Here is a 19,642-nt window from a genome sequence, read left to right on the forward strand (position 1 = left end):
AAGTTTAATGTAAAAGAAAAATCTTTTGAATTTTGATTTAACAAAAAAAGTATAAGACAAAGTATGATGCATATCAGATTTTGAAAACATTATGACTGAGTACACCAAACTCGTAAAAATGTGAATATTCCAAAAATTTAGGCACAAACGTCATTTCATGTAAATTAATAGCTGTATGTGATTGGAGGATCAAGATTGTGCAAGAAAGATTTTGCAAGTGTCTGATATAAAAGCAGAAGAACTGATTTGAATCAAAATCAAGACGGGCTTGTAGATTTTGGAAGCTGGAAATAAAAAAAGGGGGAAGGATTTTGAGAAATTTTTAATGCTTTACAATTTTTCAAACGAAGTATCTACACTCCTGCTGACCAGTAATTTACAGGGTGATTCCAAATTCATGGGACAAACTTTAAGAGGTGGTATGAGGCACGTATAAACAAGCATTTTTGATCATAGAATGTGTGGTCGAATCGCAATAGCAAAGGCGGTAGAGGGTGTGTTTAAAGAGTACTCAACAGCACTTCACCAAAAGCAAATATATTTTTCTTATGGATTTGCTGCAATAAGTATAATAAACCATTCGAGGGTGCATGATATTGTAATGTGGTAGGCTTTCTCATGGTGCAACTTGGGTAACACAAATTCTACCACAAGTCATTGTATTGCTTGATCATTGTTTGGCACAGCATAAAACCTTGATGATCCTTTCACCAATAAGAAACAAAATCCAATCTAATCCGAAGGTGCATATGCACCCTCAAAAGGTTGACAGCATGTATCACAGTAGATCTGTCTGAAAAATATGATATTTGTTTTTGGTGAAGTGCCATAGAGCACTCTCCAAAAACACCCTCTACCGCCTTTGCTATTTGACCTCACATTCCATGATAAAAAAATGTTTGTTTAGGTGTCTCATACCACTCTTAAAGTTTGTCCCATGAATTTAGAATTGCCCTGTAGATTCCGAGCCAAAATCATGTTGTGAAAGACCATATACAATGACTACAGTAAAGGGAAGGTGTAAGAATGGCATTTGGTCAGAAAATGTCTCTGCATAAGGTAAAAAATTACCTCAATTGCTAAATTACATGTCAACAATTTTTCCTCAAATCAAAGATGTTGGCCATGTCGGTTATGGAAAAGAATGACTCGTCATTTAAAGTAAGTTAATTTGTAAACATTTTATTGTAAGTTTATTTATGGTGTTATTGTATTATGTTGTATTACTGAATGAACCCCATTTTTATTAGTCATTTTATGTAAATGAATGAACAATTGTAAAATGAAGAATTATCTGAGTTTCCATCATTTCTTCTTGTGGGGGGGGGGGAAGTTTGATTAGATATACGAGCAATTCTCTCTCTCGGATAACAAGCACATTGGTGGAACAAATTGAGCTCGTTAACCAAAGTTCCACTGTATTCAATTAATGAACAAGTGTTTTGAATGATATTCGAAAACAAGCATTTCAATTACCACCATTGATTCTGTGTAAAAGGCCAAAATTATTCATGATGCATGGGTTTTAAAAATTTTTAATTATTTTTCTAATTTACAACAAGCAAATAAAAGCCACATCAATTATAAACAAGCCAAATATTTTGTTTTTAGTCAACTGAAAAAGATTTTACTGTACAATATTTTTGCTGAAAGACACTTTATAGGATATATATATATATATGTATATTGTATATATAGGATTGAACTGAAAATAAGGGGAGAAAAAAAAAAGGCACCTCCCTCCCAATGATATTCCATTCTGACTAGCTTGCCTTGATGTTCCACGAACCAGTCGATTGTTTCCTCTATTTATATGTATTTATTCGTAGGCTTTCCAGAAATCTGGGTTCTCCGATGAATGCTCTTGAAAAGCAGCTATGGCCTCACATAATCTTCTAACTGCAGCTAACAGAACATCTAACGGGTAGAAACTGATACATATGCGCATGTAATTAGAGAATGATCCAGTTGGAGAAAATCTAAAAAAGACAAAAATTTAAATATTTGCACCTGTAAGGATAAGATGGGCATTTATTCTGATAGCAACAGCAAATGAAAAGAAACCATTTTGTTACAGAAATCAATTTGATGATAGTATTGTTAGAAAAAAAAACTGAAATTATGAAGTGCATTGGGATTAGTTCAGCACTTCCTAGAGATTGAAGGTCTCCACATGGGTTGCCAAGTTTATCTGTAATGTCATTAAGACTATCGAGCAAGTTTGCCACATTTTGAACCACAGCATCCTATTTTGTTTCTTCTTGTTTTGGCGTAGAATCTTCCTGGTTGGCTCATAAATACCTCGTGGTGATTGGTTGTGTGGGGCATAGAAATCACCCATTTTGAGCCAGATTGTTTCTTTTCCACACAATGATGATACAGGCACATGCAGCAGAATTCTTTCCTCTAAGTGAGGATGGACTACTTGCTGACGTCAGGAGCAGCATGCTGAGGCCTCCTATCTCTAGGAGGTGCTGGTTGGTTAAGGTATCCGACTGCATTGAAAACATAATTTTGGAAGAAAATATAGATTGTTTTATTTATTTTTTTATGAAAGCCCTTTTTTATTCTTTGTGATTCTAAAACAGGCCTTATTTTGTTTATATGACACTCAAAACCAAAGTTACGTCTACTTTAGTGTTGCGTTTTTACATACAAGTAATACATGAACAAAAACTTTAAACATGTTTTATGAAGAATGATATTTGTGTGTGTTGACACTACATGAGTTTGAAACATTGATTTCCAAAAACCTATTCACTCCATATCATTACAAAATTTTAACATGATGTTTTGTTATATATTGTTCAGGTTATGAACTAAAATCTAAGGTTTATTTAGAATCTAAAGGGATGTTGCAAAGTAAAATCAGGTTATTGATAAATTAACTTATAATGACTAAAGAAAAATAATATAAGTAACCATAATTGAGGAATGAAGTGGGGCATCGATATCAATAATTTTACTTTGAAATGATTTTCTCCCGATTTGTGTTTATATAATGAGTTAAGCATCATTGGACTAAAGAAAAAAAAAACTCACTTTCTACCAGGACTAAAAGACACCTGGTGTTCTTTATGTGCGAAAGGTAGTAAATGACTAGTATCAATGGACTCTGGGAGCTCTATCCAAAGGAAATAGCCACCCTGGGAAAACAATAAGAATTTTCAAATTGTATAATACCATCTGTAGAAAAATAATTTGAACAAATATATATATATTTTTGAACTGCAATAGTTGTGATGCCTATCTAAACAGTGTTGCGTTAAACTTATTACCTTGGCAGGAGATTTGAGTGTGCATCCAGAAGGCAATTCCTCCCTCAACAGATCTGCTACCGCTTCCATCTGGGTCTGAAAATGAAAGTAAATTAAATGCATAAACAAAATTGAAATTCAATTGATACAATACATAGTAAAACCTGTCCTCAATGGGATTTTTTTTCCCATTAAACCCAAGTTTCCGCTTAATAGAGGTTCAACTGACATAATGCGTAAAATTATGTAACAATCTAGAAAAAATTGAAACAAAATAAAAATAAATTAATTGAAAATAGTAATTATTCAAAAATAAAGTAATCAATTATAAAGTAATAATTATTAAATATTTATCATTTGATGTGATTTTACATTATTAGAAATGCATACATACTGCATTTACTTCAACATAACACTATATATACAGTCCGTTCCATACACTAATTACTCGCATCGCCAAATAGTGAGTAAAAAATTAAAAACAGTACTGTAAATAAATTTTCATTTTTTCCAGTGGTTAATAATAGAGTTTCCTGTATGCAGTTCATACCCTTTGCTGCCTGACAGTAAACAGTTTTGTTTCAGAAATCGTAAAAAAAAGCTGAAGTTATTATGCTTTGAAAAAAAAAACTCTGCAGTTATTTGAAGGTTTTGACAGCATCTATATAACACTTCACCCTACAGTATTTTTTCTTCTGAAAATGACGACATTCATCTCATTTTCATCCTCTCTTTTTTGACTTTCTTTAAAATTTGCAATGACGGTGTTTACATTTGTCGTGTGAGGTTCAGTGAGTATGTCATCTATGTTTATGTAATCCCTAGCAAGGCAATCATGGAAAGCAGCTGGCATGGAATTTTTCAAGTTCTGCATATATCATTTGGAAATGCAACCTTTTCACTGATTTTTCCCGTAGAAGAGCCTGCTTTTCCAAAAGATTTTGTAATGACTTCAGGAAGTAACTCCTTACTACATACGGCTTGTTAAAATCACAGCATCAAGTACGGAAACAGTTTTTGCTAATGTAGGGGTGGATGATGCAGAACTCACATTGGCAAGCAGAGATTGCATAAAAAAGTTTGGTAAACTACTTCAACATTCTGTGGGATTCCCTTGGCCTATTGGTTTGGGAAACATTCGTCGTGTTTGCATGAATTTTTCTATTAAGGGCAGAATAAAATTTTTCTTTCCATTTCTACACGATAGACAGGTTCCATTCAATCCAGGTTTTTAATGTGTATTTCGGCACTGAAATAATCATGGGACTAAGACTTTTCTTTCCATTGAAGACAGGTTTTTCGCTTAATACAGGTTCCGTTAAAGACAGATTTTACTGTATTTGAATTATGAAACTTATTTGTATAGCAAAACTTGACCACTTTTACAAAAAATGAGTATTGAAAAAAAAAAACACTGCAACCTATTTCCTCCCTCCCCATACTTTACAAGCAGTATTTATATGACCGATGCCGGTCCAAGAAAAATTTGTCCAAATAATGTAATCACTATGTTGTTGCAAGGTGATCGGGATGCTTTTAAACTTCCTCTATTTGTGAAAAAAGACTTGTTCAGCTAGGTCAGTACAAAAAACCAAAGAAATTGAATGGAAGTTAATACAGAACTTATCATCTCTACCTGCAGTCATGTACAATCAAACTTAATTAATTCAAAGCTCAAGGAGACAGCAAAAATACCTAGAATTATCCAATCAGCCAATATTGGATCCATAAAATGACCAAATTGCTACTTAATCATCAATATTCACATAGGATTAATAATTTTTCTTAGTTTCTACATTATTTCACAGTTCTGGAATTGGCATCACTATGAATTTCTTGACCCGATTTGAAGCCTAATTTAAGGAAACAGTTACTGATATCATCAGTTATGAAACTGTTTCCAAAATTTTATTGATCATTTTAGTATTAGAGAAATCCATTTTCATTAGAATTTGTTAGAAGAAACTGTTCTGAAGAAATCTGTTTCTACAGGTTGAACAACAAAATTCATAGCAAGAAGTACAATTTTGATGAATTGTGGCTGAACGATCACACTCTATTCTGGAAAAAAAAAATGTTTATTTTAATGCTTAAAATAAGCATTAAATTACCAAAAATCCCTAAAAAATTACAGATTAGCAAGGAAACAGTTATTTTCCGGATATTATGCTGAGGTGAGCTCGGAAAGAAAAGTCATCACGTCTCCGACGGGACTCGAACCCAGGCCCTCTTGCATACTGGGCAAGCATGCTACCATCTACACCACTGGAGACATGACCGTGCCTTCCTTATTTCACGCACTGTGGCGTGAGGAGCTGAAGTAGAGGCATTAGTAGCCTCTCTTAACATCCTGAAGTTAACTTTTCTTCCCAAGTTCACCTCAGCATAATATCCAAAAAATAACTGTTTCCTTGATATCTCGGGCTGAGAAAAAGCCATCTATCTCTTACAGATTAGCATTTTAAATTTTTTCTATACAGAAAATCATTTCATTAGTCATCCAAACCCTTATGGAAGATTGGTTCAACACGGATAATCTTTTTTTTTACTAATTTAGATCTCATGTGGTTCTGCTGGTTTCTGACTATTAAAACTGGTAACTTTTCAAACAGAGTTGCTAAACAGGAAATCAAAAACGAGAAAAAGCAAATTAAATTCCAACTACAAAGGGTATCGTTTTCAAAGGAAGGTGTGTTGGTTTTATAATTACAAGTTATCATAAAACCTGGACTTATCAGGACTGGCCTGGCAATTCTTTACACATTCAGTGGACAGATTGTTAGCATGGCTGTTCAAGCCAAAAGTTGAGGCAAAAAAAAAAAAACGGCACCCATCATGCACCTAAATTCAGAAAAGTCAGAATATTTTTTAACTTTTACTGTTTAAGAAATTGGTAAGCAGGTAATAGCCACAGATAATATATAAAGATTGATGGACAAATTGGCTGAGAGAAACAGTCTAACTGTTTGGATTTTCTGTATAACTACATTTGTTCACACTAAAATTATGATTTTTTTCTCCCTTAACTTTGAATTATCTAAAATGTTAAAAAAAAATTAAATTAAATAACAAATTCTAACATTAAATTAAGTAAAAAGCTCAAGGGAGAATTGAATTATCCAGAATTCAAATTAACCAAATCCCCCCCACTGTACATAAAAATTTCTAACAAAGAAGCATCAAATGTCAAACAAATGAAAAATTGCAATTTTTTCTTAAAATTTTATCCAAAAGAAATTTGTTGAATAAAATATGGTCTACGTTGTTTTTATTTGTTAATCATTACATCTGCCACTTTTTTAAATACTTTATTTGCCAGTCCACAAATTATTTTCTCCTTTTCTGGCAGTTCACAAAATTATCTAGCAGAGGTGGACTGGACAAATCTATTGTTTGACATGCCTGGGGCGTGTAAAGATTCTGCTCAGGCATGTATTTTTTTTACCACATGCCCAACACAGACATCTAAAAAATCCGAAAAATAGCAAAAAAAATTTTTAGGGTTAACGGGAAATTTTGAGTTCAAACAAATCAGAAATGCAAAAAAATATATATATATAGATATAATTTCTCACTATTCATATTCTTCAGTAAGTATTTTTATCTATAGATGGCATCACATTTGTTTTGAATGTGTGGGTAAAAATAGTATGGAAAAAGGAAATTTTTTGCTGGGCCACACAATAAAAGTTATATGAAAATTTTTTTTGCAAAACTTTTGACAAATGCACCCAATGAGCTTATCTATAAATTATAGTATCTAAATATAATAGTATTTGCTTGGGGGTAACCGATATGCTCATTGGTTGTATTTGTCAAGATTAGTGTGTAATACCAGCCTTAGACTAGGTGGCTATCACAGCACAAAACTCTGGAGGGGGAGAAGGAAATTGTCCAAAATCTGTCTATGTAAGAAATTCTTTGGTTTTGTAGAAAATTTTGAGGTTTTATCAGAAAAAGGAAAAGTTTAAACTTTTTATTTTAATGTAGCGCAATGCTCTTAATTTTCTATATTATCTGCATATTTTCATCAATACAGTCAAACCTCTTTCTCGAAAAATAAAAAATCTTTGCATTCACTGTACTAAATCAATGCATTTTCTCACCTCTCTGTCTTGAAGTAATTTCCTGAAAACTCTTTACCTTGAAGGCTAAGCCCAATGATAGTAAAAAGGAGACACTGGAATTCCTTTTTTTTTTGTGCAAATCTGGTTTTCTTCCAATGGCGAAAGAAACTGATAAGAAAGTATTATTTGTATTACAGCCCATTTTGTTGATGACAGGCGGATACTGTGATTGACAGATGGTGGATGCCATGTGGCTTGTTCATTTCAAAACATTAGGGCATTACTAAAACAAGAAATTGTTTAGAACTAGAAGCAAGAAATTTCATTCATTTTTTGATTTTGTGGAAATGGACCAAGTTTACTACAAACTTGCAGCCCTTTCACTGAAACTGAAATTATTGGTGAACATATGGTTTACTCGGGTGACAAAAATGTAGTAGAAAATGATTCAGAGAAACCTAGAAGAGGTAACAGTGAAAACTGCCGATCATTCTGCAAAAACGCTGCATCATTTTCTGGAGCAAACTGAGAAGATGGGGCCTGAAATATTTGTAGCTCTTGCTAGTATAGATGAGATTGTGAAAGCTCAAAGAGCAAAAAATATGCATCAATCTAAGCTTACAGATTATTTAAAATAAAGTATGTTTAAATAAAACTGAATTGAACAAAAAAAAATTTGAACGTATTTTATTGTATTTGCATACAGTGTGATTGAACATTGATTGCGTAACCAATGATTTCATTATTATGTAGTAAAATATAGTATTGTATTTTTTAGTCTTTATCAATTTAATTTTTTGCCTTTATTGGCATGTTTTTCCTTTCATGCCAGAAAAAACTCTTTCTCGAATACTCTCCATCTTGAAATTTACTTCCTGTCCTGTCAGTTTAGAGAGATTTGACTGTATATAGCAGCAATTTGTTTTTAATACATGCGAAAAATTTGCTCAAAAGGGAAAACTAAGTAATGTTTCCCAGGCATGTGTATTTTTAAGTTACATGCCCAACCGGGCATGTACATTTTTTGTGAGAGTTGTCCATCCCTGTTATTTATCTATTTCCACTGGTTCCCAGTGTAAAAAGGTTGAAAAACACTGTTCTACATTTCCCTCAGTTTAGTTTAATCAGCAATACTTTGCACTGAGTATGAAAAAAATTCCACAAAATTTGCAACTAAAAATTATATACCTTGTAAATATTTCTGACTTTCTGCAAATGCGTATTCACTTTTCCAAGTGCCAACATGCTAGTGATGAGACCAGATGTGAAAGTGTTTAAACCACCGCCACTCTCAATCACACCGCTAAAATCAAAGCAGATGAAGAGAAACGTGTATAACACAATCTTCATAAAAATAAAATAAGAGTATTTGGAGATTGCGAAAAGATAACTGAAGTTAATATCATTTTCAGATGATTACATGCCATAATTTAATCATTTGTTGCTTTCTCCCTTCGCTGTGAATCATTTCTAGTGTCACAAAAAAGTGTTGACATGCCAAAAACATTTGAAAATGTCAAGTTTTTTCTAACTTTCAAGTTTATCCAACTTAAAAAAAAGTAGAATTGTATAAAACAAAATACCGTATATACCCCTGTATAAGCCGATCCCGCTTCACTTCAGGACCACTAAAACCCCAATAAATTGAAAACTTATGTATAAGCCGACCCCCGAAAAATCAGTGAAGTTTAGTGGGAGAAAAAAATCATATATTTTTGTACAGTTTCGTCCATTATGTTACTGGTACAACACTTTTTAAAAGATTTGATGATGATTTCAGTGGAAACAGAATTTCATGCCCTGTGAACCCACTGGTACAACTAGGCCAATGCCAGGTTTTATTAAGGCACCACTTTTTTTTTGTTGTTTATTTTTCTCCAGAACTCATCCATTTAGTCCCTCAATTCTCTAAATAATCTTTAAAATATCTTGTTAAAGATTCCTTTAATAATCTTTGTTGATGATCAACAAAGCTGTAAAATTGGCGTTAGTCCACCAGATATTGAAGCCAATGACGTTTTTGATTTTTTTGCTTTCTCTTTAACATCGGTTCTGTGGGGTTTGAGCTACAAAAATTACTGATTTAGTGATAAGAATGATGTCACATATCTTCAAGCTGGCCGTGTGGAGACCATGTAGCTATTGGCCAAATAGATTTGGGAAAATGGAGGCGGATAATTTCTCCCCAAAAAATTGACCCATATACAAGCCAGCCCCCCCCCCCCCCACCTCCCAAATTAAGGAGAACAAATCTTTCAGCAAAAACAACTCTGCTTATACAGGAGTATTATAAGGTAGTAATTTTTTTTATTATTTTACTTTTAATGTAAATATTACTAGTATGCTCTATTCACAGAGCCAACAAGCAGTGCAAGACCAAAAATAGGAATAAAAAAATTTAAACTCATCAACTCACAAATTACTGAGTTTGGATACAGCCCATCTTGGAGCCTCTAACCAACCTATTCTCAGGCCCGGAGATAGTACCTTTGAGAATGAGCAATTCGAAATGACGTTCCCCACATAATCTGGATGAGACCTTTAGAAATGAAATAAAATACAAATTTAATTTGATATCTTTCAACTTCTGAGCACAAATAGATAATCAATGCCTCCTGATGAAGTCAGAATATTTTCTTTTGATTTTTTTGTGGGTCAATCAAAAGAAATATTCCAATCATGTATAGTGATACCCCGGCTTACAATTTTTACCTTATTCTACCTATTATTTCTACCTCAGCTAATGAACATTTTAATTGACATAGAAGCACACACTCACATAACACAGTAGCTTTGTGAGCTGAATTTTCACATAATCATCATCAGAATTAGTCACTCGAACCTGATTGATTTATGTATGCCTTGGAATCCCTTTTCCAGACAGAATCGTCAGAAGTGTGGGTGCTTTTACCGAGCTTTATGCAAGAAATTTTTTGATTTCTGAATCAATTCTGGAGGCACTCAGGATTTTGGAAATGTCAAATTAATGTGGGTGTTCAAGCGCCATCAGCTCCAATGTCACTATTTTCAGGTATACCTCTATTGCTCTTTCAGAAAGCTTCTCAGCCATTTCATACAAAATGAAAGATTAGGCCAAGAGAAAAATGAAAAAAAAAAAAAAAGCCAAAATCTGAATGTCTGCAGGGCATACATTTGTTTAGAGCAAGACTCTTCGTACTAAATTGAACCGGTCTGGATATTTTAGAAGCATATTTTTTTTTTCTGCGCGTATGAGATACAGAAATGAGCTAACCACATGATATATGGGGACACATAAAGCCAATTGAGGTTATGTGCATAGTGTAAAATAGAGACATTCAGTACTTCATCTCCTCAAATTCTCCTTCATTTAATTACACAGCTGTTCAATTGAGCTTTTGGCTAGTTTTTGTGGGGTTTTTTTGCCTGTTTTATAAACTTATCTTCAAATTTAGGGTTGTACCTAGAACGAATTGAATGATTTTACATGGAAACCTATAGGAAATCATGTTTTGGCTAACAAATGTGATTCTGGAAGGAATTATCTTCGTCAGCCGGGGTATCGCAGCATATTTCATCAACAGACAGAACAAAAAAATGTCTGTAAAGCAGCTATAATTGAAATATCTAGGCTTTATGACTAGCTATAAGTATATGACTACACAACTGGCTCGTATATTTGTTATTAGTGGTGCAAATCATTATTTTGAAATAATAATATATAATTAAAATATCAAACTAGATATTTATATAAAATTATAATGCTTAGGTTCCCCCCTATATTTACCTTTATTTTAGCAATTGATTAGTTCCATCATAATTATTCTTTTTTTTGGCTATAAAATTTTTTATTTATCTCATCACTACCATTATCATTGGTACATTATTTCTTGAAACAGAAATATGAACTTACTGTGTGTCATATGAGAAAAGCCTTCTTGGTGAAGTTGGCAGGTCATCATAGTGCAATAAGTTATATACATCATCACAAACAACTGTTGTGCCATATTTACGAGCAAGGGATACTAACTGCCGACAGCGACCTTTTAAATAAAAAGAGGAAAAAAAAGGTCTCGACAACAATGCATAACACTGAAACTTGCCCAAGTTTCAGTGTTATGGCTATGTTTTTTTTCAATGGAAAGGAAGGATTTGTTTTTTTCTTTTTTGAACGAAGTTGATTAATCCTCTTTCGTGGTTATCATTTTCTCACAAAATGATTTAAGTTTTCGAGTGGATGAAAAAAAAACCTAGACATTTATGACCTTGGGTATGTAGAGTCATCATGCATTGAGGTGATTGAAATTTCAAAAATATGAATGACAGATGCATATTTTGAAAAAAAAATTAGTTTTAAAATTCGTTTTAATTTTAAACCTAAACATTCTGGTTTCCTACAATTTACCAATATGATGCATTCAATTTAAAATTGCATCACACTATACAGGGTGAGCATGAACTGTTCTGCCAAATGAAAAAGTGTGATAGACCAGCCCATATGAAACATGTGGTATGAAAACAAAGTAGATATTCGATGAAAATTCGGAATTAGCAGTTAGATTTTGGTGACATTTGATTTTGCAGAAAAAATCCCATCAGGTGACACCCCCATCAGAATATCTCTATTTAATGGCGAGCTACAAGCACTGAGAGATTGGTTGCTGATTTCAAAGATGCATTACAAACAAGGGGCTAAATTTAACCTGAACCAGAACACTGGTATGGTTTATTGTAGGCTCCTTCGAAAGCTGGTGCACTGGACAAGTTTTTCTTAAATTTCACCGATTGTAGCTAAGAGGGTGTTTGCAGAATTGGTGAATAAAAATTATGGCAACGATTTGATTTTGAACTTCGCCAACCTTTCAGTGCTTGTAGCTCGCCAATACATCCAGAAATTGTGACACCTTATAGGACTTTTTCTGCTCTTTCCAAATATGTGCTTAGTTTGCATGTATGTCTCTCAAAAACTTCACAAATTCTGGTTTTTTTAGACTTGACGCATTTTTCCTCCATAATCGTTTATCCACCATGCCTCGCAAAACAGTTCAAGATAGGACAGGGTTGGTAGAGTGTTTCATGTCCCACTTGGGGGGCTCGTCTATCACCCCCTTTCATTTGGCAGAACAGGTCACGTTAACACTGTATACAAACTTACTGGTGGGTGCAATTTTAAATTGAATAAACTCTACAAAAAATTGTAAGGTTATTTGCTTAAATTACAAATAACTTCTGGGACAAGTTGAACATTTGTTTCCTGTCTCTTTTGATATTGAAGACTTGATTTCCTAGTTTAGATTACAATCAACAACTTTTAAAATGTCAAACTTTGCCTTGTTCAATTTAAAATAAAAAAAAACAGACCAAACGGTAAATGAAACTTTTTTTTTTCTAAAAAAAAAAAGGGTCAATATATCTGACTCGTGTTTCCACATTTCATAGATAACTGGCAGATAGCATCTGAAAATGTATCAAGATATATATATCTTCATTTCTAAATTCATAGAGTAATTCTAATACTGCACTCGAAAGAAAATAGATTGGTTGACCTATTTAACTTTTCAGATATAAACAAATCTGTATACTCTACTAGAAATCTCAGCCATGACAGCAAAGAAACTTAGCAATAGATAGGATAAAAACGCCTTTGAAATGTTATTTAGTACACAATGCACTTGAAGTAGTTCAGCCAGAATTTTTCAAACCAATTATAATCTGCGAAATAATAGGCTTATACATGATATTGGAAAAATAAAATATTTTATTTGAAAAAATGCATGATTGCTTGAGATATTATTTTTTCTGCACTATTCAGCCTTAACACTAGAATAACAGGAATTTCAAACTACCTAAAACGACGGTAGCGGTCAAAATGACTGCTATAAGAACAAATCGATAAAAATTATTTTTCTTCATCAAAACTTCTTGAAACAATATCTATTCAGTTTCTTTAATTTATTTTTGTGATAAAGCCTTGTTCACGTAAATTTTTTTTTTTTTGGACAAAAGGGCTTATTATGACAAGTACTAATCCAATGTTTTGTTACTTTAAAAAATGGGCTTTACTGTGATTTTTTGAGGTCTTGTGATTTGTGGCTTCATTTTCACTTGGTAGTCTGCTGATGAGGTTCGAAATATACTTGAGAAATTTGCTAAAAGATTACATGTGCGGAATGAAAAAAACTGAAAAGCCGCTCCAAATCCTGAGCAATATAAAATATATACGTAAGACAGTTTTTCGATGCTGATCACATTCGGTGATTGCCGATCACTAAGAGAGAGACAGAATAAGCTGATTTTATTGAAAACATTAACTACACTCATTAGTAGAGCAATAAAATATCATAATTTCTGACAAAAATTTTCTTTGTCCGTGATTTCAATTTTGTGTATGTGTGGTACTCAAGACAGATTTTCTTTGCTTACTAACTATAGAATTAATTTTTTGCTCAGTCAAAAGCATGATATGTTACAAAACAATGGTTTCTCACATGATCCAGAAGGGTCCCCTCCCCCCATGCTGGAATCTTTGATGGAGCCCTCTGGGCCTTTCTACAGTGACTTTATAGTGTTAAGGAACAAAAATAACAAGATTCATCTTGGCCTCCAATCTGAAGCCCTGTCCATGGGTAAAAGATTTTTTTCATCATGCGCCATTGTACTAGTGAATGCAATACAGCAGAAATGCAAAGATTCATAAAAACATTAAATAAATAGAATAAAGTATGACAAAAATGCTTTTCAAAAATGTACCTTTGAATAGTATCAAATGGGTACTGGAGAAAAGCAAACACCATGATAGAACACCTGTTCTCGCAATATTAATGATTTTATTTGAAGACTGTCCATTTCAGCATGTTTTGCAATCATATTAGTTAAATATCTCTCTAGTGGTCAAAATGGCTGCTACCGTCATTCTAGGAAGAACATTTTACTAAGAAACGAAGAATATTCATACTTTAGGAAATTTAAGAGCCTCAACACACAAGATGAGAAAAGTCATGAAATTTCAAGAGTACCTGATATAAACTGTTTGAGTGTAATAGCATATCAAAGTAGGTATATGGTCAAAATGGCAGCTTCTGTCATTCTAGTGTTAATCGTATGAAAATGCTTGGATAATTTTTCAAAAAATTATCAATATGTAACTTACCTCTCTGCTGCAATAATCATCAATATTACAATAAATCCCCACTCCCACAATGATATTTCTTTGAATCTTGTTTGGAATTGCCTTTAATTTAATGTTAAATTCCTCTTGATACAATGATATCCTTTACCATGGACATAAAAAAAAACCTCTGTAGCAATAATTTTTTTAAAAAGACTTCGAAACTGCTACAACAATATTTCCTTACAAAGTGCTGAAAAAAATCACCTTCAATATATTTTTAAACACCTCATAAGGTTTTGTTCTCCTGATAGCATCTAATACATTTAACATCTAATTATACTTCAATAATTTGCACTACCTGCTCTACAAAAGTTTTAATGGAAATGCCACAGTTGCTACTTTTAGTGTAAGTCACCATAAAACGGGATCATGATCATTCTAACCATCTTGGCGGGGGTCACTCCAAGAGAGGCAGCAGTTCATCAAAGAAGCAACATACAACAGACCATGATGTTTTAAGACTTCATCTAGAATTTATCAAGACTAATTGATGTCTAGTTATATATTTTATGTTCTCTTCTGCTGCAGGATGGCAATGTTTTCAGAAGTTCTAAGTGATTGTAACTTCCAGTTTCATTCAACCTTCGGCACGGTTCGAAATCGCATAAGTAATGGGAACCTAGGAGCATCTGGCTGTTCGGTTTCAGTGTAAGACACCACAAGTGAAGTGCAGTTAACTCCTTTACAGGGTGAAATGCCAAAGTGAATTTCATTAATTGGTTACTATAATTATAATTTTGTGCAGTCATTAAATGTTCAAAAAGGGTTTTTTATGGTACCACACAACACAATATCACTGATTCAGAAGAGATGTCAACATAAATTTGGTGGTGCATGATGATGATACCTCTTAATATAATGATAATCCCTCTACAACAATATTTTTTTTGTCTGTAGGATATTATATTGATTTTTCACTATATATTATGTATGGTTTAGAAAAATTTACGTGGAGCATCTAACCTTACAATATATATACAGTAGAACCTCATTATAATGGACCCTGTTATAACAGACTTTGCTTATAACGGACAGTTAAACAGTAATTATAGTAATTAAAAAATGTAATAATAATAGAGATGCTTATTTTCACCTGACAATCTACAAATTTATTTTAAGCATTTTAAAAAGTGTTAAAAAAAGTATTAACTTGTTTAAAAAGCATTTCCAAGCAAGCGATTAAACATTGATCGCTGTTTTGTTTTGGTAAACATTGGTGCACTGAATGACACATACTACTCCTTAGATAGAAAAATTAAGATTAATTATTATTACTTCAATGCAGTGGTGTATATATATGCCAGGGTTGTATTTTTTAATCAATTTATTTGATTTAAATCATATTTTTTCATTTAAATCACAATTTTATTGATTTTTTTAAACAAAATATATAAAACATACATATTACTAACACTCTAGTCATTAATCTATGCTTTCATTAAAGAATATAAAATTAAAGAAATTTTAACTTACAAAAAAAAATGACTATTTAAAAAATATTTGTAAACTAAAGATAAAGAATCATATACTTGTGAAATATATCTGAACATTTTATTAAGAAAAGGGAGAAAAAACATTTCTTGAATAGATATCTTACAGCAAGTATTAAATAATTTTACCCCGTGTGAATAATTGTTTATTTGCTTCATTAGAAACACTAGTTTTGATGCTTTGTCTACTCTTAATCTGTTTCGCTATTTGGAATGAACTACACCTTAAAAAAATCTTTTTAACACAGGCATTGACGATTTGGCTGTAGTTAGCATGTTCACAAACCTTGTATCGCTCTCTGTAATAATATCTTTACCTGAAACATTATAAAAACTATTCCACCACTCAAAATTAGACGTTGTATCAACAACCTTAGGGGGGAAAAAATAATTTTTTAGCATGAAATGGTTCCAACTTCCCCACAAACTTTAATGTAATTGCCAGGAAACCAGAGCCACATTTTTGTTTGATAAATTCAAAACCCTTATTTCTCTCTTCTTTTGCGACATCAATTCCCAATTAGAAGTTAACACTGATGAGCTTAGAATAAATATAGCAAGTGTACATCTGTTAATGATTGTTCATATCTATTTTGATACTCCGATGACAAGACCTTTTTATTCTTTGATGTTGATGCTTCTTTTATCTTCAATTGCAGCTTTTTCCATGCTGCTTTTTCCATTGCAGCTTTTTCCATTCAGCTATGCAGCAGTTGTTCCTTTGTACAAAATCGTTAATTTTAGCTTTGGGTTTCAGAATTGCAATTATGTCCTTGACATTTCTTTTTGAACCAATATTTAAGATTTCATTATCTGATATCTGTGGTCTTCGCAAACTTTGGTAACAACTGACAAATTTTTAACATAAGATTCAAGAGAATCACAATAAGTATTCCATCATACCTCTACAGGAAGTACCAATGCACTTCCACCTTACACATGATAAAATGCTTTCGAGAGATTATTGCGGAAATATCTAAATATACTTGTAACATACTTTGTTACATCAGTTTTAACCAAATATTCGGCTAGCAGGTTCAAAATGTGGGCACTGCACCATTATGTAAGTTTCGAAAAGGCAAGCTCTTCATCCAGTCTTTCTGGAAGAAATCATATATATATATATATATATATTCAGTATTGTCTGGAGCAAAACTTGATATTTTACATTTGAAGTTTTCTTCTGCTGACTTACTTCACTGAACTTAAAGCCAAATTTGATAAATAATTTCCAGTATGTGATGAGCCAGGTGTGTCAATAATATAACATGGATGGTTTTACCACACCGTTTGGTGACATAGAATTTATTCATTATGGATATTCACCCATCTATCACGTCATGCAATTGTTGATCTTCTAAGTCAACTTTACATCCCATAACTTCATCATTGTAAATCTTGGGTGACCATTCATCTGCTAAATTGGTATGGCCACGGTATCTCTGATATATATATTAATAAAAATTATAATGCTATAAATAATATTTGAAAATATAATATTTAAATTGATATTTAAAATAATTTAATAAAAAAATTAAATCACTTTAGAGCTGCATAAATAATTTTATTCAATTACAACAGATAATTTTTCATATCTGAAAAAAATTGATTTAAATCAGTGATTGTTTCAAAAAATTAGTTGATTTAAATCACTACAACCCTGATGTATATACATCTTTTTTAATTCAACCTATATTAAAGGATGTTTTTTATTTGATATGAAATAAACACTTTTTTACAGCTAACTACTGTATTTTCATTGATGTATACCCTGTTGCATTACACCACCTATAAGAATTGTTTGTTATAAATCAGACTTTTGTTAAAACAGACAACCTTCACACAGCCCTTATTTGTCTGTTATTATGAGGTTCTACTATATATATATATATATTGCAACAAAAGCACTAATGTATAGTAAAAAAAAGTAGTAAGTTTGCATGAAATGCTACAGATACTTACCCTCAGGCAGTATGCGTCCTGTAGGGTTATGGTAAACAGGTATAACATAAATTAAACCAGAAAGTGGTAGACTGTGTGATGTTGGTTTGTTCGGCACATAAATTTGAAGCTTTTCCTCCAAATCTTGAATGATGATGCCTTCATCATCAGTTTTAACTGAAACATTTAACAGTTGGTCTCTGAAACATTACAAGCATAAGAGCATCTCTTATACAAAGAGTGTTAAAAAAAAACCACAAAAAAAATTCTGATTTTTTTCAAACACACGCAGTAAAAGCCTTTGGTCGAGTCCAAATCACAGCAAAGAAACATACCAACTGCAAAGAAACTCTTGCAGAAACAAAAAGTTGTAGAGTTGTTATGTTAGTGAGTTACCTTTTTAAATAAAATTTTCCCATGTAAAAGTTTCCCTGTAAGCAATCTGCTGTAACTCTTTAAGAGATTAAAATCAGTTTTTTAACTAAATTTTAAAAACAAAAATTAGAAAAGAAAACTATAGTTCATCAGTAGAGGACTAACCTGGTACAATGGTCATTCTGAGATCTTGAAACATTCTCATGGCCAAGTAATATGTTGGGTCTTCAACAAATATGGGCGATCCGGGTTGAAAAAGACAGCTCAAGATCAACCACATTCCATTAGATGCACCAGCAGTCAGAAACAGATGATCACTAAAATTAAAATGCTTTTGCATATTAAAAAGAGCGATTAATTTCATCGGACACAAAAAAAGCAGAAGAAAAAATAAGCACCCACCATTGGCACAAAAAGATTGAAGATGATCCAAAAGTTCCCATGCATGAAATGATTTTGTGATGCAAACATATATAATTTCATTTACTGGGCAAAAGCTGTTTTTTTTAAATCCGAAAAAAAAAATTCATTGGTAATAAAATTTAAAGGTTGCACACAATTAAACAATTAAAATTCACCTACTTAAAGCTGTCTATAGCTGTAATTATTCATCATAAAGTTATGAAACAAAGGGAATGCTTTAATAGGGGGAATCGTGAGCAAAAGTTAACCCATTCCAACATCATGGGCAGAGATACAGGGGGTCCCCCCAGACTTTCAAGTCTATCTCCACCTATGTCTGATATGCATCATTAAAGAAGGGTGTTTTCGATGCAAATTGCAGTGCACACATGCTATTTTTCTTGCTAATATGGGACTAAAATGCCTAAGTTCATGGCAGGCCTCCTATAGATTTCCTGCGAAACCATTTTCATTCTCACTAAAGATTACGATGTTGAGCTGTTCAAAAAACATGCTTTGAGGACAAAACTCTTTTTACAAACATGGTTCTTCCGAACCAAAAGCATGTGGAGATAGTCAGTCTTAAAAGAGGCTTTGAACATTCTTCTCATCCCCCCATACATCTTTGTTGATAAAGTTTCATAATTTTCTGTCGGATAGGTAAGGCTTTAGACAGCTCAGCACAGGCTAACTTTAAATACAGACACCCTGTACATCAACTAACCATTTTTCATTGGATAAAATAAGCATTGAATTGATCATACTCAGCTGCTCAGCATCTTCTGTGCAGTATAATTATTCACTAGAAGGTGAATTCGAGATGTGTCATAAGTTTAGGTAGAGGTGTAAAAATTCTTGGTAATAATTTTCTTGAGAATATTCTCTGGTAGAATGAACTACAATAATAAATAACTTCATCTTAAGGATTTAACTTGAATTAATATGTAAAAAATATGTTTA

At 32.5% G+C, this 19,642-nt stretch overlaps 1 protein-coding gene across 2 annotated transcripts in view; it reads right to left on the bottom strand.

Annotated features, from left to right (window-relative positions):
- Window positions 1–1,515: 1,515 nt before the first annotated feature.
- Window positions 1,516–19,642, bottom strand: part of LOC149087747 (uncharacterized) — a 34,560-nt gene continuing 16,433 nt past the window's right edge. For both annotated transcript variants that reach the window (XM_089231640.1, XM_089231639.1), the window contains exons 4-11: window positions 18,446–18,597; window positions 17,927–18,082; window positions 11,217–11,346; window positions 9,741–9,863; window positions 8,513–8,627; window positions 3,279–3,353; window positions 3,043–3,146; window positions 1,516–1,979 (exon numbers count right to left, since the gene is read on the bottom strand). In XM_089231640.1, the coding sequence (XP_089087766.1) occupies window positions 1,820–1,979; window positions 3,043–3,146; window positions 3,279–3,353; window positions 8,513–8,627; window positions 9,741–9,863; window positions 11,217–11,346; window positions 17,927–18,082; window positions 18,446–18,597 (1,015 nt within the window). In that variant the 3' untranslated portion in view covers window positions 1,516–1,819. The remainder of the gene's footprint in view (window positions 1,980–3,042; window positions 3,147–3,278; window positions 3,354–8,512; window positions 8,628–9,740; window positions 9,864–11,216; window positions 11,347–17,926; window positions 18,083–18,445; window positions 18,598–19,642) is intronic.

Source organism: Pholcus phalangioides, unplaced genomic scaffold (assembly GCF_987345545.1).
Source record: "Pholcus phalangioides strain wild (caught in Gottingen) unplaced genomic scaffold, Ppha-v1.0 ptg000004l_1, whole genome shotgun sequence".
Lineage (NCBI taxonomy): Eukaryota > Metazoa > Arthropoda > Arachnida > Araneae > Pholcidae > Pholcus > Pholcus phalangioides.